This window comes from Lissotriton helveticus, chromosome 3_1 (assembly GCF_964261635.1).
Source record: "Lissotriton helveticus chromosome 3_1, aLisHel1.1, whole genome shotgun sequence".
In the NCBI taxonomy this organism is placed as follows: Eukaryota; Metazoa; Chordata; class Amphibia; order Caudata; family Salamandridae; genus Lissotriton; species Lissotriton helveticus.
This window is the reverse complement of record NC_136061.1, coordinates 810,201,504-810,215,470: the sequence shown is the minus strand read 5'-3', so window position 1 is coordinate 810,215,470 and position 13,967 is coordinate 810,201,504. Positions and strand designations below refer to the sequence as shown.

At 43.7% G+C, this 13,967-nt stretch overlaps 1 protein-coding gene across 2 annotated transcripts in view; it reads right to left on the bottom strand.

The window, feature by feature from the left end:
* The window catches only part of SAAL1 (serum amyloid A like 1), a 268,183-nt gene that overhangs the window by 189,099 nt on the left and 65,117 nt on the right, over positions 1-13,967 (bottom strand). For both annotated transcript variants that reach the window (XM_078681081.1, XM_078681082.1), the window contains one exon: positions 13,476-13,555. In XM_078681081.1, the coding sequence (XP_078537207.1) occupies positions 13,476-13,555 (80 nt within the window). The remainder of the gene's footprint in view (positions 1-13,475; positions 13,556-13,967) is intronic.

Here is a 13,967-nt window from a genome sequence, read left to right as displayed (position 1 = left end):
CTACATTACTGGAATTAACCAGTCAACACTACCCCAAGTTAACATGATGTGAAATAATGACGCTTAAAAATTGAAATTCCTTAATGGAGAAAAAAATATATATACAGTTCAAACGTACATATCGTTGACAATACATTCCTAGATACAATCTAATCGTTACGATAAATAATGAGGATTAAGTAGTCCAGCATCTCTTGACAATGATTGAAAGGTGACAACTGGAGTATTATAAGGAAACCTCTAGGCACCTAGAGAAAAAAAGTAAAAGAAGGAGAAACCACACCTACCAAGAGTCAAGTAAACATCCTAGGTGGTGTGTAGGGGCCAGTTGGGTTGCAGTCCGCTCTGTCAATCTCTATTATAAAACTAGATAAAAATGGAAAAGAAAAGAAGAAAAATTGAGAAGGGAAGGGGAAAGATATTTTCACTTGAAAAGACCTATACCAAATAATGACTTAGCCAAAAATGTCAAAATCACAGGAAATCAATGTGAATATTCTAAATAGAGGGAAGAGCAAAAACTTACTTATTAGTAAGCATAAGAATAGATAGTCTTAAATCTATTCAATCATGAGGTATCGTACATGCAGCTGGTCTTGGCAAAGTACTATTGAAAGAAAAGGATATAAACAGAATATTAAAAAGACCCAAGAATTAATATATACAGTCCTTGCTAAGCATACTAGGATAAGTAGAGAAAGTCCTCTCACAGGAACAATGTTTCAACAAAGTGAGAAGTTACTAATGAGTGAGAAGCCCAATTATCACAGGTACATTATAAAGATGTTATAATCCTGGCTTACCTAGAATGAGCTATCAATGCTTTATGGGAGAATTATTTTGAACTCCAACAGCAAACAGAAATAAATATGGAGTGCACCAACCATGTGATGTGCACCTCAATCTGAATGATAAAGAAAAAAAGGCAACAACTATTATTAGAATCTAAGTTACGTCATTTAAATAAGGTTAAGGGAGATTGAGTAAGGTGATAGAATTCACCTGAGAATATCCAAATACCCCTCATGACTGGAAATCTTGAAGTCAAAAGAAGTCTCTCATGATTCCTCCTCCAAGGTTCTACAATAACAGGAATAACAATAAGGATATATATAATATTAACCAAATTGTGCAAGGGGGAAATAAAACTATTAAATAAAAGATCAATGTTAAATTGCTGAGAATGGAGCGGGCCACATGATATTTATGAAAATAGTGACATTCATAAGCCCAAAGAGTGATCAACAAAGCTTAAGGAACGCAATAATTGTTAAAAAGTAACCTCAATTTTGTTCCAAAAGTCAAATAAAAAAATCTATTTATTGTGTGGTGTCTGATTCGCTATAACAGACATATGATGGAATGACTGAGGAAACCAGCATCACTCAGAGCAGAGTATATAAACAACCTGGATGGTGATGTTGGGGAGTCAGTGAAAAAACTCCAAAATAATAATGTCGCTGGAAGCGACAGCAAATTAAAGAAAATAGAAAAGGTGAAGGGTTCGAATCCTGTCAAAGAGCAGGAGTAAAAATAAAAATAAAAAAACAGTGAAAAACGGGGGGAAAGAAGCGGAGCCGGGTGTTACTCACCAAGGAGAAAGTAGAAAACGCGGGAAGTGTACGCCCAAACGTGAAGTCCCCTCAGTCCGTATAGCGCCTGACGGTAACAAGCCATAACTGCGCTAGTATTTATACCTGCCTTAATTGTTCAACTCAAATCACCTGTGTGAATATAAAGTCGAACCGAAGCCTGAAATAGCGGCGTGCCATGGCGGCCATCTTAACAGAGTAAAGAAAGGTGAAGGCATAATAGCAAAGTACCAGAAACAGCCTTAGAAAGGACATAAAAAAGAGATCAGTGCTAGTGTATATCTATTAGGAAAACAACTAGCCTCACAATAATATATGTAAAAATATAAGCTATTATAGTCTGGTATGCTATATATATTCCATACCCGCGTTATAACTAAACAGCGTGGCGGCCATGTTGGAGCAGTCTCTGAGCGTTTATTGATTGAATAACTTTTATAGATTCTGATTTTCGATATTTTGGTCTATTGCTATCTTGCATCTATTATAATACCACTAGCACTTTTGGGTATTAGCCGTGTTTTGGACTTTATATTTTTGTGCAACTACTCTTAAATTGTCATAAATTTTCTTTTTAATAAGCATCGGTAGAATTGGTCCACGGTTAGGACTCGGTTACTCAATCTACGCTCGGAGACTGCTCTAACATGGCCACCACGCTCTTTAGTTTTAACGCGCTTATGGTATAGCAGTAATATCAGAGTTGGCATTAATTTACCGATTCCTAACATAGCGCTTCTAATATTCATCTAGGTAATCATCATAGTTTCTGATGTTCGATATTCTGGTCAATTGCTACCTTGCATCCAATATACGACTACTTGCACTTTTGGGTATTAGCCGCCTTTGGATTTTATATATTTTTGTACAACTGCATCTAAATTGTCCACTTTTGATAATTTACTTCGGTTGAATGTACATCGCGGTTAGAACTGTTTTGTTTCAATAAATGCTCAGAGACTGCTCCTACATGGCCACCACGCTGTTTAGTTATAACGCGGGTATGAAATATATATAGCATACCAGACTATAATAGCTTATATTTTTACATATATTATTGTGAGGCTAGTTGTTTTCCTAATAGATATACACTAGCACTGATCTCTTTTTTATGTCCTTTCTAAGGCTGTTTCTGGTACTTTGCTATTATGCCTTCACCTTTCTTTACTCTGTTAAGATGGCCGCCACGGCACGCCGCTATTTCAGGCTTCGGTTCGACTTTATATTCACACAGGTGATTTGAGTTGAACAATAAAGGCAGGTATAAATACTAGCGCAGTTATGGCTTGTTACCGTCAGGCGCTATACGGACTGAGGGGACTCCACGTTTGGGCGTACACTTCCCGCGTTTTCTACTTTCTCCTTGGTGAGTAACACCCGGCTCCGCTTCTTTCCCCCCGTTTTTCACTGTTTTTTTATTTTTATTTTTACTCCTGCTTTTTGACAGGATTCGAACCCTTCACCTTTTCTATTTTCTTTAATTTGCTGTCGCTTCCAGCGACATTATTGTTTTGGAGTTTTTTCACTGACTCCCCAACATCACCATCCAGGTTGTTTATATACTCTGCTCCGAGTGATGCTGGTTTCCTCAGTCATTCCATCATATGTCTGTTATAGCGAATCAGACACCACACAATAAATCGATTTTTTTATTTGACTTTTGGAACAAAATTGAGGTTACTTTTTAACAATTATTGCCTTCCTTAAGCTTTGTTGATCACTCTTTGGGCTTATGAATGTCACTATTTTCATAAATATCATGTGGCCCGCTCCATTCTCAGCAATTTAACATTGATCTTTTATTTAATAGTTTTATTTCCCCCTTGCACAATTTGGTTAATATTATATATATCCTTATTGTTGTTCCTGTTATTGTAGAACCTTGGAGGATGAATCATGAGAGACTTCTTTTGACTTCAAGATTTCCAGTCATGAGGGGTATTTGGATATTCTCAGGTGAATTCTATCACCTTACTCAATCTCCCTTAACCTTATTTAAATGACGTAACTTAGATTCTAATAATAGTTGTTGCCTTTTTTTCTTTATCATTCAGATTGAGGTGCACATCACATGGTTGGTGCACTCCATATTTATTTCTGTTTGCTATTGGAGTTCAAAATAATTCTCCCATAAAGCATTGATAGCTCATTCTAGGTAAGCCAGGATTATAACATCTTTATAATGTACCTGTGATAATTGTGCTTCTCACTCATTAGTAACTTCTCACTTTGTTTAAACATTGTTCCTGTGAGAGGACTTTCTCTACTTATCCTAGTATGCTTAGCAAGGACTGTATATATTAATTCTTGGGTCTTTTTAATATTCTGTTTATATCCTTTTCTTTCAATAGTACTTTGCCAAGACCAGCTGCATGTACGATACCTCATGATTGAATAGATTTAAGACTATCTATTCTTATGCTTACTAATAAGTACGTTTTTGCTCTTCCCTCTATTTAGAATATTCACATTGATTTCCTGTGATTTTGACATTTTTGGCTAAGTCATTATTTGGTATAGGTCTTTTCAAGTGAAAATATCTTTCCCCTTCCCTTCTCAATTTTTCTTCTTTTCTTTTCCATTTTTATCTAGTTTTATAATAGAGATTGACAGAGCGGACTGCAACCCAACTGGCCCCTACACACCACCTAGGATGTTTACTTGACTCTTCGTAGGTGTGGTTTCTCCTTCTTTTACTTTTTTTCTCTAGGTGCCTAGAGGTTTCCTTATAATACTCCAGTTGTCACCTTTCAATCATTGTCAAGAGATGCTGGACTACTTAATCCTCATTATTTATCGTAACGATTAGATTGTAGCTAGGAATGTATTGTCAACGATATGTACGTTTGAACTGTATATATATTTTTTTCTCCATTAAGGAATTTCACTTTTTAAGCGTCATTATTTCACATCATGTTAACTTGGGGTAGTGTTGACTGGTTAATTCCAGTAATGTAGCAAATTGAGATTTGTTCTTTGTATGACACCTTCATAGTATTGATTCTTTTTAAATGTATGTGACCATTGTATGCTCGGTTGAGCTATGTAATGGTCCATGTTTTAATTGTATGTTTATATTTTTGTCTTTTGTAAACACAGCCCTGAAGAAGTCCCGCCTGGGACGAAACGCGTCGGCTGTCCTTTTTCTCTCTGTTGAAAAATAAATCATCAAAACAAAACGGACTTCTGGACAATCATATTTGTGAATTTGATATAATTGAGTTTGAGAACTTGTTCAATTTATGGTGCACCTGTGCTTTCATTTAACAATTAGACATGTTCCAATATCATGGCATGTGACCCAAAGAGCTGACCCCTCCTCCCCCTCCCACTTATGGAGACCGCGCAGCGACCGCGCAGCGGATGCGCGCAGCGGGCGCGCCAAAGGCAAGCCAGTCTACGCCCGTCCGCGCCTGGACCGCCCCCAGCGCCAGGACACCAGGCCCCCGAGGATGCCAGCCAACACTACGGACGTACAACGCCGCCACCCTCAACGCACTCAAACCCGACCGGAACCCCGCCTGCCACCGAGCCACACCGAAACGCACCCACGGACCTTTCACCTGCCAAGCCTGCAAGTTCACCTGCCTCCGGACCATCACCGCACCCGAAAGGTCAGGCACCAGGAAAAACCACCTCAAGCGCATCCTGTTCAACACCCGCCCCGTCCACAGACACGCCGTCGAACTCTGGAACCTGCTCGACTCAACATCTCCAGACGTCGCCTTCCTCACGGAAACATGGATGAACGCCTCCTTAGCACCAGACATCGCCATAGCCATCCCGGACGGATACAAGATCACCCGGAAGGACCGCGTCAACCAGACCGGAGGAGGCATCGCCATCGTCCACAGGAACACCATCCCCATCACGACCAACTCTGACGACACCCTCACCGCCGCCGAGCACCTCCACTTCTAGATACACATCGACCCCAAGACCACCCTCAGAAGCACTCTCATCTACAGACCCCCGGGACCACGCACACAATTCAGCGAAGCCATCGCAGACTTCATCAGCCCGCACGCCCTCGCCTCCTCTGACTACATCCTCCTAGCGGACCTCAACTTCCACCTGGAGAACAACAACGACAGCAACACTATTACCCTGCTGGACAACCTCGGACTCAATCAACTGGTGAACATCTCCACCCACGACACCGGCCACAAGCTTGACCCCGTCTTCTCCGCCAGCAAGCACATCACCTTCAGCCACTCCACCGGACTTCACTGGACCGATCACAGCTGCGTCCACTTCAGCTTCAAGAGAACCACGACCCACCACCACCACCCGCAACAAGTTCCCCGCAGGAGCTGGAGCAAGATCACCGCCGACCAGCTCACCACCTCCCTCAGCCAGAACCCTCCCACCAACACGACGGACCCCAAACGAAGCAGCCCGCATCTTCACACAGTGGCTCATCAACTGCGCCGACGACCTCGCACCACTGAAGAACCCTCCCAGCAGACACGGCAGCAAAAAAGCCTCGTGGTTCACCAACGAACTCAAAACATCCAAGAAAAACTGCAGCACCCTCGAAAAAGCCTGGCGCCATGACCAGACCACAGAAAACATGACCGCCCTCAAAAACGCCACCTGCACACACCACTAGCTGATCCGCACCACCAAAAGGATATCATTCAAAGAACGCCTGGACAACAACACCCACAGCAGCAAGGAACTCTTCAGCATCGTCAAAGAGCTCTCCAACCCCAGCGCCGGAAACAGCGACATCACACCCTCGCAAGACCTCTGCGACTCACTCGCCTCCTTCTTCCACCGCAAGATCGCCGACATACACAACAGCTACGACACACCAACCACGCACCCAACCACCGAAACAACGCCCCCCACCACCACCCTCTGCAACTGGACCCCCGGTCAGCACCGAAGACACCACCCGCACGATGAACACCATCCACTCCGGATCCCCTACCGACCCCTGCCCCACCACATCTTCAACAAGGCCGGCTCCATCATCGCACCCCAACTCCGGAACATTAACATCTCCTTCAAGGATGTATGACATTGCAACGCATGCTTTTACCACGCATGCCTTTACAACGCGGTTTTTACAACGCATGCCTTTACAACGCATAGCGCTTTGGGGTGCTGGATAGTGAATAGTTTAATTTACTATTCCAACTCCAGTCCCCGTGGATAGTAGGGAAGGTGTTGGATAGTAAATTAAATCTATTCCCTATCGTAGAGCGCCCCCCAGCGCAATGCGTTGTAATGGTTTGCGTTGTAAAAGTTGCGTCGTAAAGGTACTGCATGGTAAAAGTTGCATTGTAAAGGATGTTTCCCCTCCTTCAACACCGCACCTTCCCGGAGAGCTGGAAGCATGCCGAGCTCAGCGCCCTCCTGAAGAAACCGACAGCGGACCCCACCCACCTCAAGAACTTCCGCCCCATCTCGCTACTCCCTTTTCCTGCCAAAGTCATCGAGAAGACTGTCAACATACAGCTCACCGCCTTCCTCGAGACGAACGGATCCCTCGACCCCTCACAGTCTGGTTTCCGGGCCAACCACAGCACCGAGACCGCCCTCATCGCAGCCACCGACGACATCGTTCCCTGCTTGACAACGGGGAAACAGCTGCCCTCATCCTCCTGGACCTCTCTGCTGCATTTGACACAGTCTGCCACCGCACTCTAATACAGTGCCTCAGCAACATCGGAATCCAAGGGAAAGCACTGGAGTGGATCACCTCGTTCCTCGCGGAAAAACCCAGAGAGTCCGGCTTACCCCGTTCCGATCCGCGGCCACCGAAGTCATCTGCGGCGTACCTCAAGGATCCTCGCTCAGCTCAATAGGTGATCTTTTTAACTTGATTCCTGTGTTGGGGGTAAGCCGATAGTATCTTTCTTGAAATTGATAAAATACAATATGTCTCTTTTGCCACCTACAGCATAGAATGTTTGAGTTTATGCCAACATAGATGCTGTTCAAATTGAAGAAAACAGTTTTTGTTGCAGACTCATTTTGTATGTCATGAGGAACTTTGTCACCTATATTGAGGACTTTTCATAAAACTTTCACCTTGATGCTCTGGCTGTCTATATGGAACATACCCTGGTTATTCTTTAACCGCATGCGTGCGGGCGGAATTCCGCCCGTACGCTGGGTTTTTAAAAATCGCACTTTACGTGACGAGCTGGGCTCGTCATGAGCGTGCGAGGAGGCTACGCCATGACGAGCCCAGCTCGTCATGAGCGTCGAAGGGGTTAAGCAGCTGATGATTAAGGTTAGTCTTAGCTGTGATCTGGGGAAAACATTCCATTGTTTTCTTACATCAAATCTTGTTTTTCTCAATTGGGTAGGCCATCCCTTTTTACTAACTCAAACAATTTGACCAAGTCCGACAAATCCTGACTGAAGCACACCTTTTTCTTTGGCAGGCATTTTAAAAGAGATATAAGGGAAACTGATAAGCCTACAAACGAGCAGAATATTCTCCTACAGGCTATTGTTGTTCTGATACCTTAGTTATGGTACATCACTAGTCTGTGGCAGAGGTCTCTACTGTTGAGGTTCAGAACAGGTTCTTTACGTAGACTGTTATACTTTCCACTGGGACAGTTTGGTGAAGGGGACTGTTCCCTACTCGTCTTTGAGGTGATGTTATCCATCAAACCTTAACACTTTTTACCTTTTTCTGTAAATTTCAAGTCAAATATTCCAGGTTATATATTTTTTCCAATCGTTAAAGCCTATCATTTTAGACTACGTAGATCTTCCCTAATTTTCATTCAGTATCTTAAGAACTCAGTTTTCTTTCAAAGTATAGTTTGCTGCCGCAAATACATGCATTAAAAAAATATTTCTAGTGTTTTATATATTGTGAATCTATGTATTATGGGCTTTTATTACTTGTTTTCCTAACTGAATAAAGTAGATTACCCAGGGGCCTTTTAATGCATGGAGAGCAGGGGACTATATTTGCATGGAGAGCAGGAGCAAAGCAAAGGGTGGAAGAATAAGAGCTATATGTGCAAAGCTTGAGAAAATCAAAAGATCTTCAGGTATATATTGTTGCAAGGATCTAGGTGTACTATATGATACGGCCGGAGGGTCCTATTGTGCAGTACACTCTCAAAATATTGTCTGTGGTCCTGTCAGGCTTGTTAACTTAACCTCAAGCTCAATTCTTAGTAGTTGTGGCTGAGAGCAGTAAGGCTTAGCAAAGGAACTATGTGTAAAGCATTGAATAGCACCAAACAACGAAATTAGAAAGTCACAACACACAAAAGAAAGACTAAGTCAATTTATAAAAATGTAGTATATTTTAATACATTTTTAGAGAACTTCGCCAGATGGTTCAGGAGATACAGATTTTAGATGATATTAAAACTTTTAAATACAACCACAAACAAGCATTGATCCACAAAACCTTGGCAAACTTTTCAAAAGTTTTGAACAGTTAGTTAAACTTCTCCGGCCCGGATTGGGCAACCAATTTTGTCAGGACAGAAGTCTACAGCGGCCAGCGAGGAGTCTTTGGACAGTTACCTGGCCACAAGATGGTTTTAGGAGCAAGATCCAAACTTTACAAGACAACCACCATAAACTTTCATAGAGTGGCACTGATGCTGAGGGGTTCAGTCAAAAAGATGCTCAAAGGATGCTGCAATTGTGGTGCAGTCGACGGGGTTGTCTTTTTGGTGGTTTCTAGGTCCATGGATGATGGATGACGAACTTGGACACAGAGATCAGGGTCTCAAGTAGTCCTCCACGTTGCAGTAGCAGGCCAGCAGATGCTGGGCTTCAGGCCAGTCTACACCACGGTTGGAGCCAACTCATTTAGTGGGAGATAATGTTCCTTGGGTGCAACAAATCCGGTCTTGGACAGCACTCCCAGGTCAGGCAGACCTGGGTGCAGGTTTTGGCTATTTTGGATTGGTCGACTTGCAAGCCTGGCAACTGGTAGATGCAAAACTTCAGCAGTAGTACCACTTATTGGTTTGGGCAACTTCAGCTCGTGTCCCTGGAGCTGGGTCTAGGGGATCAGCTTACTGATTTATGGAGTCACTGCTGTGGGTGAAGGAGGGAAACCAATTTTTTCACAGGTCAGGAGGCGTAGGAGCAGTCCCAATCTCACTAGCCCAAAAATACAGCAGGTGCAGTCCTCTCAGTGAATCAACTTCTCTTTGTGCAGGTTAAGCGCAGCAGGGCAGTTTTTATTCGGTCCTCTCTTTTATTCCAGTGTGATCTAAAGGTTAGAGTGCCAGGGGTGCCATTTGTATCCCAGGAAAGTGCGATAAGGGGATCCCACGGTCACAAGCTCATGGGCTCCTGGGTCCCCTCCTACCTAGTGACGAGATACCTGTGATATGTGACATCTGGCTATTCCGGAGGGCCTCATTCTTGCTCCTGTCAGGAAGGCACTACCTTTCCTCGGTCATAAGGAGCATTGCAGTAACCAATCTTAAGGGTGCGGCTACCAGAGCGCTCCACGTCCAAGGTAGAACAGGTTTGGGGCAAGCGTTTCCTCCTTGGCCCAGTCTCTAATTTGTCTGCAGGAACAAAAGGCATCCTGATCAGGGGTATTAGTGCTACTTCCCTCGAAAGGCAGCTTCACTCTTGAAGCTCACCTTTTGGCTAACCCTCGAGTGGCCATCCTGTGGAAGGAGGGGACACCTCTCTCCGCAGCTACTGCCTTTGATCCTGGGCTGAGGACTAGTTCACACGTTTACCCAGATGGTTCGAATGCGGTCTGTAGTGCCTGGGCCTTTATGAGGCTGCTGGAGTACAAAGTGGCAACTAACTCGAATTTGTATAACTTTAAAAGTGGCATAAATGTCAACTTGACCATTAACCCGTTCCGTGCTGCCGTCGGCCATTGGCTGACGGCAGCACTACCTCCCCAGTGCTGCGGTCGGCCAATGGCCGACGCGGCTCCGCCTGGCACTTCTGTAAAATTGCGGCCACAGTTAAGGCATTAAGTCACATTTAATGTCACAATTAATTTGCTACCTTACATGACCCTGTTAGGTAGTCCCATTTAGGAGTTACCCGGGTTGAGATGCCAACCGGGAAACCTGAACTAGCCAATGGAGCTGCTAACTTTTTAAAAATGTTATTTCACTAATAGAGTGCACGAATCACCCCATAAGGGTATCTCAGAGCTGGGGCCACATAAGCGAACTGAGGAGACCTGTTTAGAAGAGAGACGTTTTCAACAGTTTCCTAAAGGCCAGGTAGTCTGTACATTGTCGCTGGAAAATGGGGGGATTGTTCCATAGGCGTGGGGCAAGATGGTAGAAGGCCTTACCACCTTGTCAAGACTGTCTAAAGCACGGGACTGAAATCAGGGCTTGTCTCCTGAGTGGAGGGGTCTAAGAGGCACCTAGTTAACAAATTTATCATTGAGATAACTAGGGCCTAATCTTGTACGGCTTTATAAGCCATACAGCATATTTTTAAATGAATCCTTGTTCGTATGGGTAGCCAATGTCCTTTCTGCAGCAAAGTGAGGGAGGCTGTTCTTGGGGGGGGGCATTGGTCACCAGACGAGCCGCGGTGTTTTAGACAACCTGTAATCTATTTATGCCTCTTTCGTTGGCTGAGATCAACAGCGCATTACAGTAGTCAAAGCGGCCTAAAATCAGTGCCTGAATCAAGGTTTTCCTCGAAGACAGTGGTAGGAAAGGGAAGACTCTTCTGAGCATGCTAAGGCTATGGAAGCAGGCTCCGATAGTAGAAGAGACATGGTCTCCCAGGGTGAGTTTTTGGTCCAGTCGGACTCCAAGGTTTTTCACCACTAGTTTAGGGCAAGGGGTGGGACCTAGTTCCTCTGGCCACCAACTACGCGACCATATCACAGTGGCATCACCAAATAGCATTATCTCGGACTTGGTAGCTTTCAGTTGGAGAAAATTCATTTTCATCCATTCCGCTATAGATTTCATTCCTTCACAAAAGGTGGCTTGAATATTAGGGTTGGATTTGTCAAGTGAAAGGAGTAACTGGGTGTCATCTGCGTATGATATACGGATGAAGCCCAGTTTTCTCAACAGTCTCCCCAGGGAAGCAACGTAAACGTTGAACAAGGCAGGGCTCAAGCATGAGCCCTGTGGTACTCCCTTGGTAACCTTGGTGGTCTTAGAGTGGTATGGGCCTAGGTTAACGGTCTGTGTTCTGTCGGATAGGAAGTTGGTTAACCATTTCAGAGCTTTTCCTGTGATGCCTATGTCACCCAGTCTTCTGAGTAAAATTTGGTGGGCTATGGTGTAGAATGCTGCGGAAAGGTCAAGCAGCACCAGAAGCACCGCCTGACCATTGTCCAACAGCATCCTGATGTTGTCCGTTACTGCCACTAGGGTTGACTCAGTACTGTATCTGGGGCGAAATCCAGATTGTGAGGAATCTAGGCTGTTAGTGGATTCAATGAAGTTGGAAAGATGTGTAGTAATGTGTTTTTCTAAGATTTTAGTGTGGAGGGGAAGGAGTGAGATGGGTCGATAGTTTGTTACGTCTTCCGGTGAGATTTTAAGATTCTTTTTAATCGGAACGATCTGTGCAGCTTTCCAATCAGGAGGGAGGGCTCCTTCCTTCATGGATCTATTAAGAATATTACAAATGGGGTCGGCAAGCTGTTTGGCCAAGGTGGCAGTTAGTTTAGCAGGTATCAGATCCAATGGGGAGTCTGATTTTGCGCCTTTTAAAAGAGCTTCTGTATCTTCTATTGTGAGTAGTGGAAAGTTTCCTAATAAACAGGTTACCGGTGGGATGTGTAGGGGATCAATTCCTAATTTAGGTTGGGGATTTATAGTAGAAGTGATTTTGTTATAGATCATGTCTATTTTCTGTGTGAAATGACTAGCAATGTTATCGCACAGCGTTTGGGATGGTACTGATGCCGTGTCGCAGGCCAAAGGATTGGTGAAGGTTTTAAAAATCTGATAGAGGCATTTCTGAGAGCTCCCAGCTTTTCGAGAGAAGCTGCGATATGGGTCTTCCTCGCATTTTTTAGATTGAGGTAATGAATTAGAGCCTCCTTGAATTTTTCTTTATCTGAAGGGTTTTGAGAGCAGCGCCTATGGCGTTCGAGTCTTTTACATGAGCCTTTTTCTAGTCGCAGGGAGGTCGAGTATCAAGGGTCCTGGCGTCGTTTTGCGATTGTAGGGCATTGTTTCAGAGGTGCTAAGCTATCTAAAGTAGCAAATAGGCTAGCGTTGAAGGAGGCTAGGCGTTTCTCACCTTATCTTTTTCCGTGTGATGAGGTGGGCAAAATGCACCTTCAAAGTGAGCTGGTGTCATTAAATTCCACATTCTATAGCTTTTATTTGGATAGCATTTGGGAGCGGGGTGAGCCTTGTGGTTGTTAATCCGAAACTCGACCATAGAATGGTCAGACCAGGTCAGAGATGTCGTGGCAACATAAGATAACTTTATCCACAGCAAAACAACAATTTTGATGTAATGCTGTGAAGACATATGAAAAATAGGTCTTACTTAACAAAATACAGCTCCCTGCTATTAAGGGCCTTTAGGCCTTGCTTAGGGGAAACTTACATATATTGTTAAGGAATGGGACTGGCTTTGCCATCTGTGTTAATGGCAAAATCGAACTGTCAGTGTAAAACACTGCCTTTCCAGTCTACAGTGGCTGAGAGGAATTTTGTACTTTGTCACAAACAGGGTAGTTATATGTAAGTCAGAACTTACCAATTGGGGCAATCCAATTCGACATGTACATTTGTATAGGGTCAGAACCCTGGCATGGAGGTCTGGTTAGCAGGTTTCAGTGCACTCTCAAGATTCGAAAAAAAACAGCAGTATCAGTCCAAAAAAGTGGAGGTGAACATGCAAAAAGAGGCATTTCCTTACAATTGTGCTTAACCAAAAGTTAAAGTAATCCAAAGGTTGGTCCACACTTACCCAAGATCATCATTTTTGCTTATAGATGCGCAAGACTCTGGAAAACACACCATATTGCCTAATATTCCCACACAAATTTCCTGTTAAAAGAAAAAAACAAGTGATACATTTTATAGTAGTTAGAATGTAATCCAATTATCAATGTATTTATAGATTGCACCTGATACCCAAGCATGGGTGTTAGACCTGGCATTTCTTGGCGTGATTACCCCAGACTTTTTGCCTCTACCTCCTCTATTTTTGATGTTGTGATGGATTTTGTTTGACCAACTTAGATGCTTTGGGCACTTTGCCACTGCTGATCAGTGTCAAAGTGCAAGTGCTCCCTGTGTAAAGTGTAATGGTTATTGTTTGTCCATGATTGGTATGTTTGCCTTACTAGTAAAGTCCCTAGTAAAGTGCACTATGTGTGCCAGGGCTGGTAATGCAAATGCTACTATTGGGCCTGCAGCACTAATTGTGCCACCCACACAAGTAGCCTTAAAGAGAGAA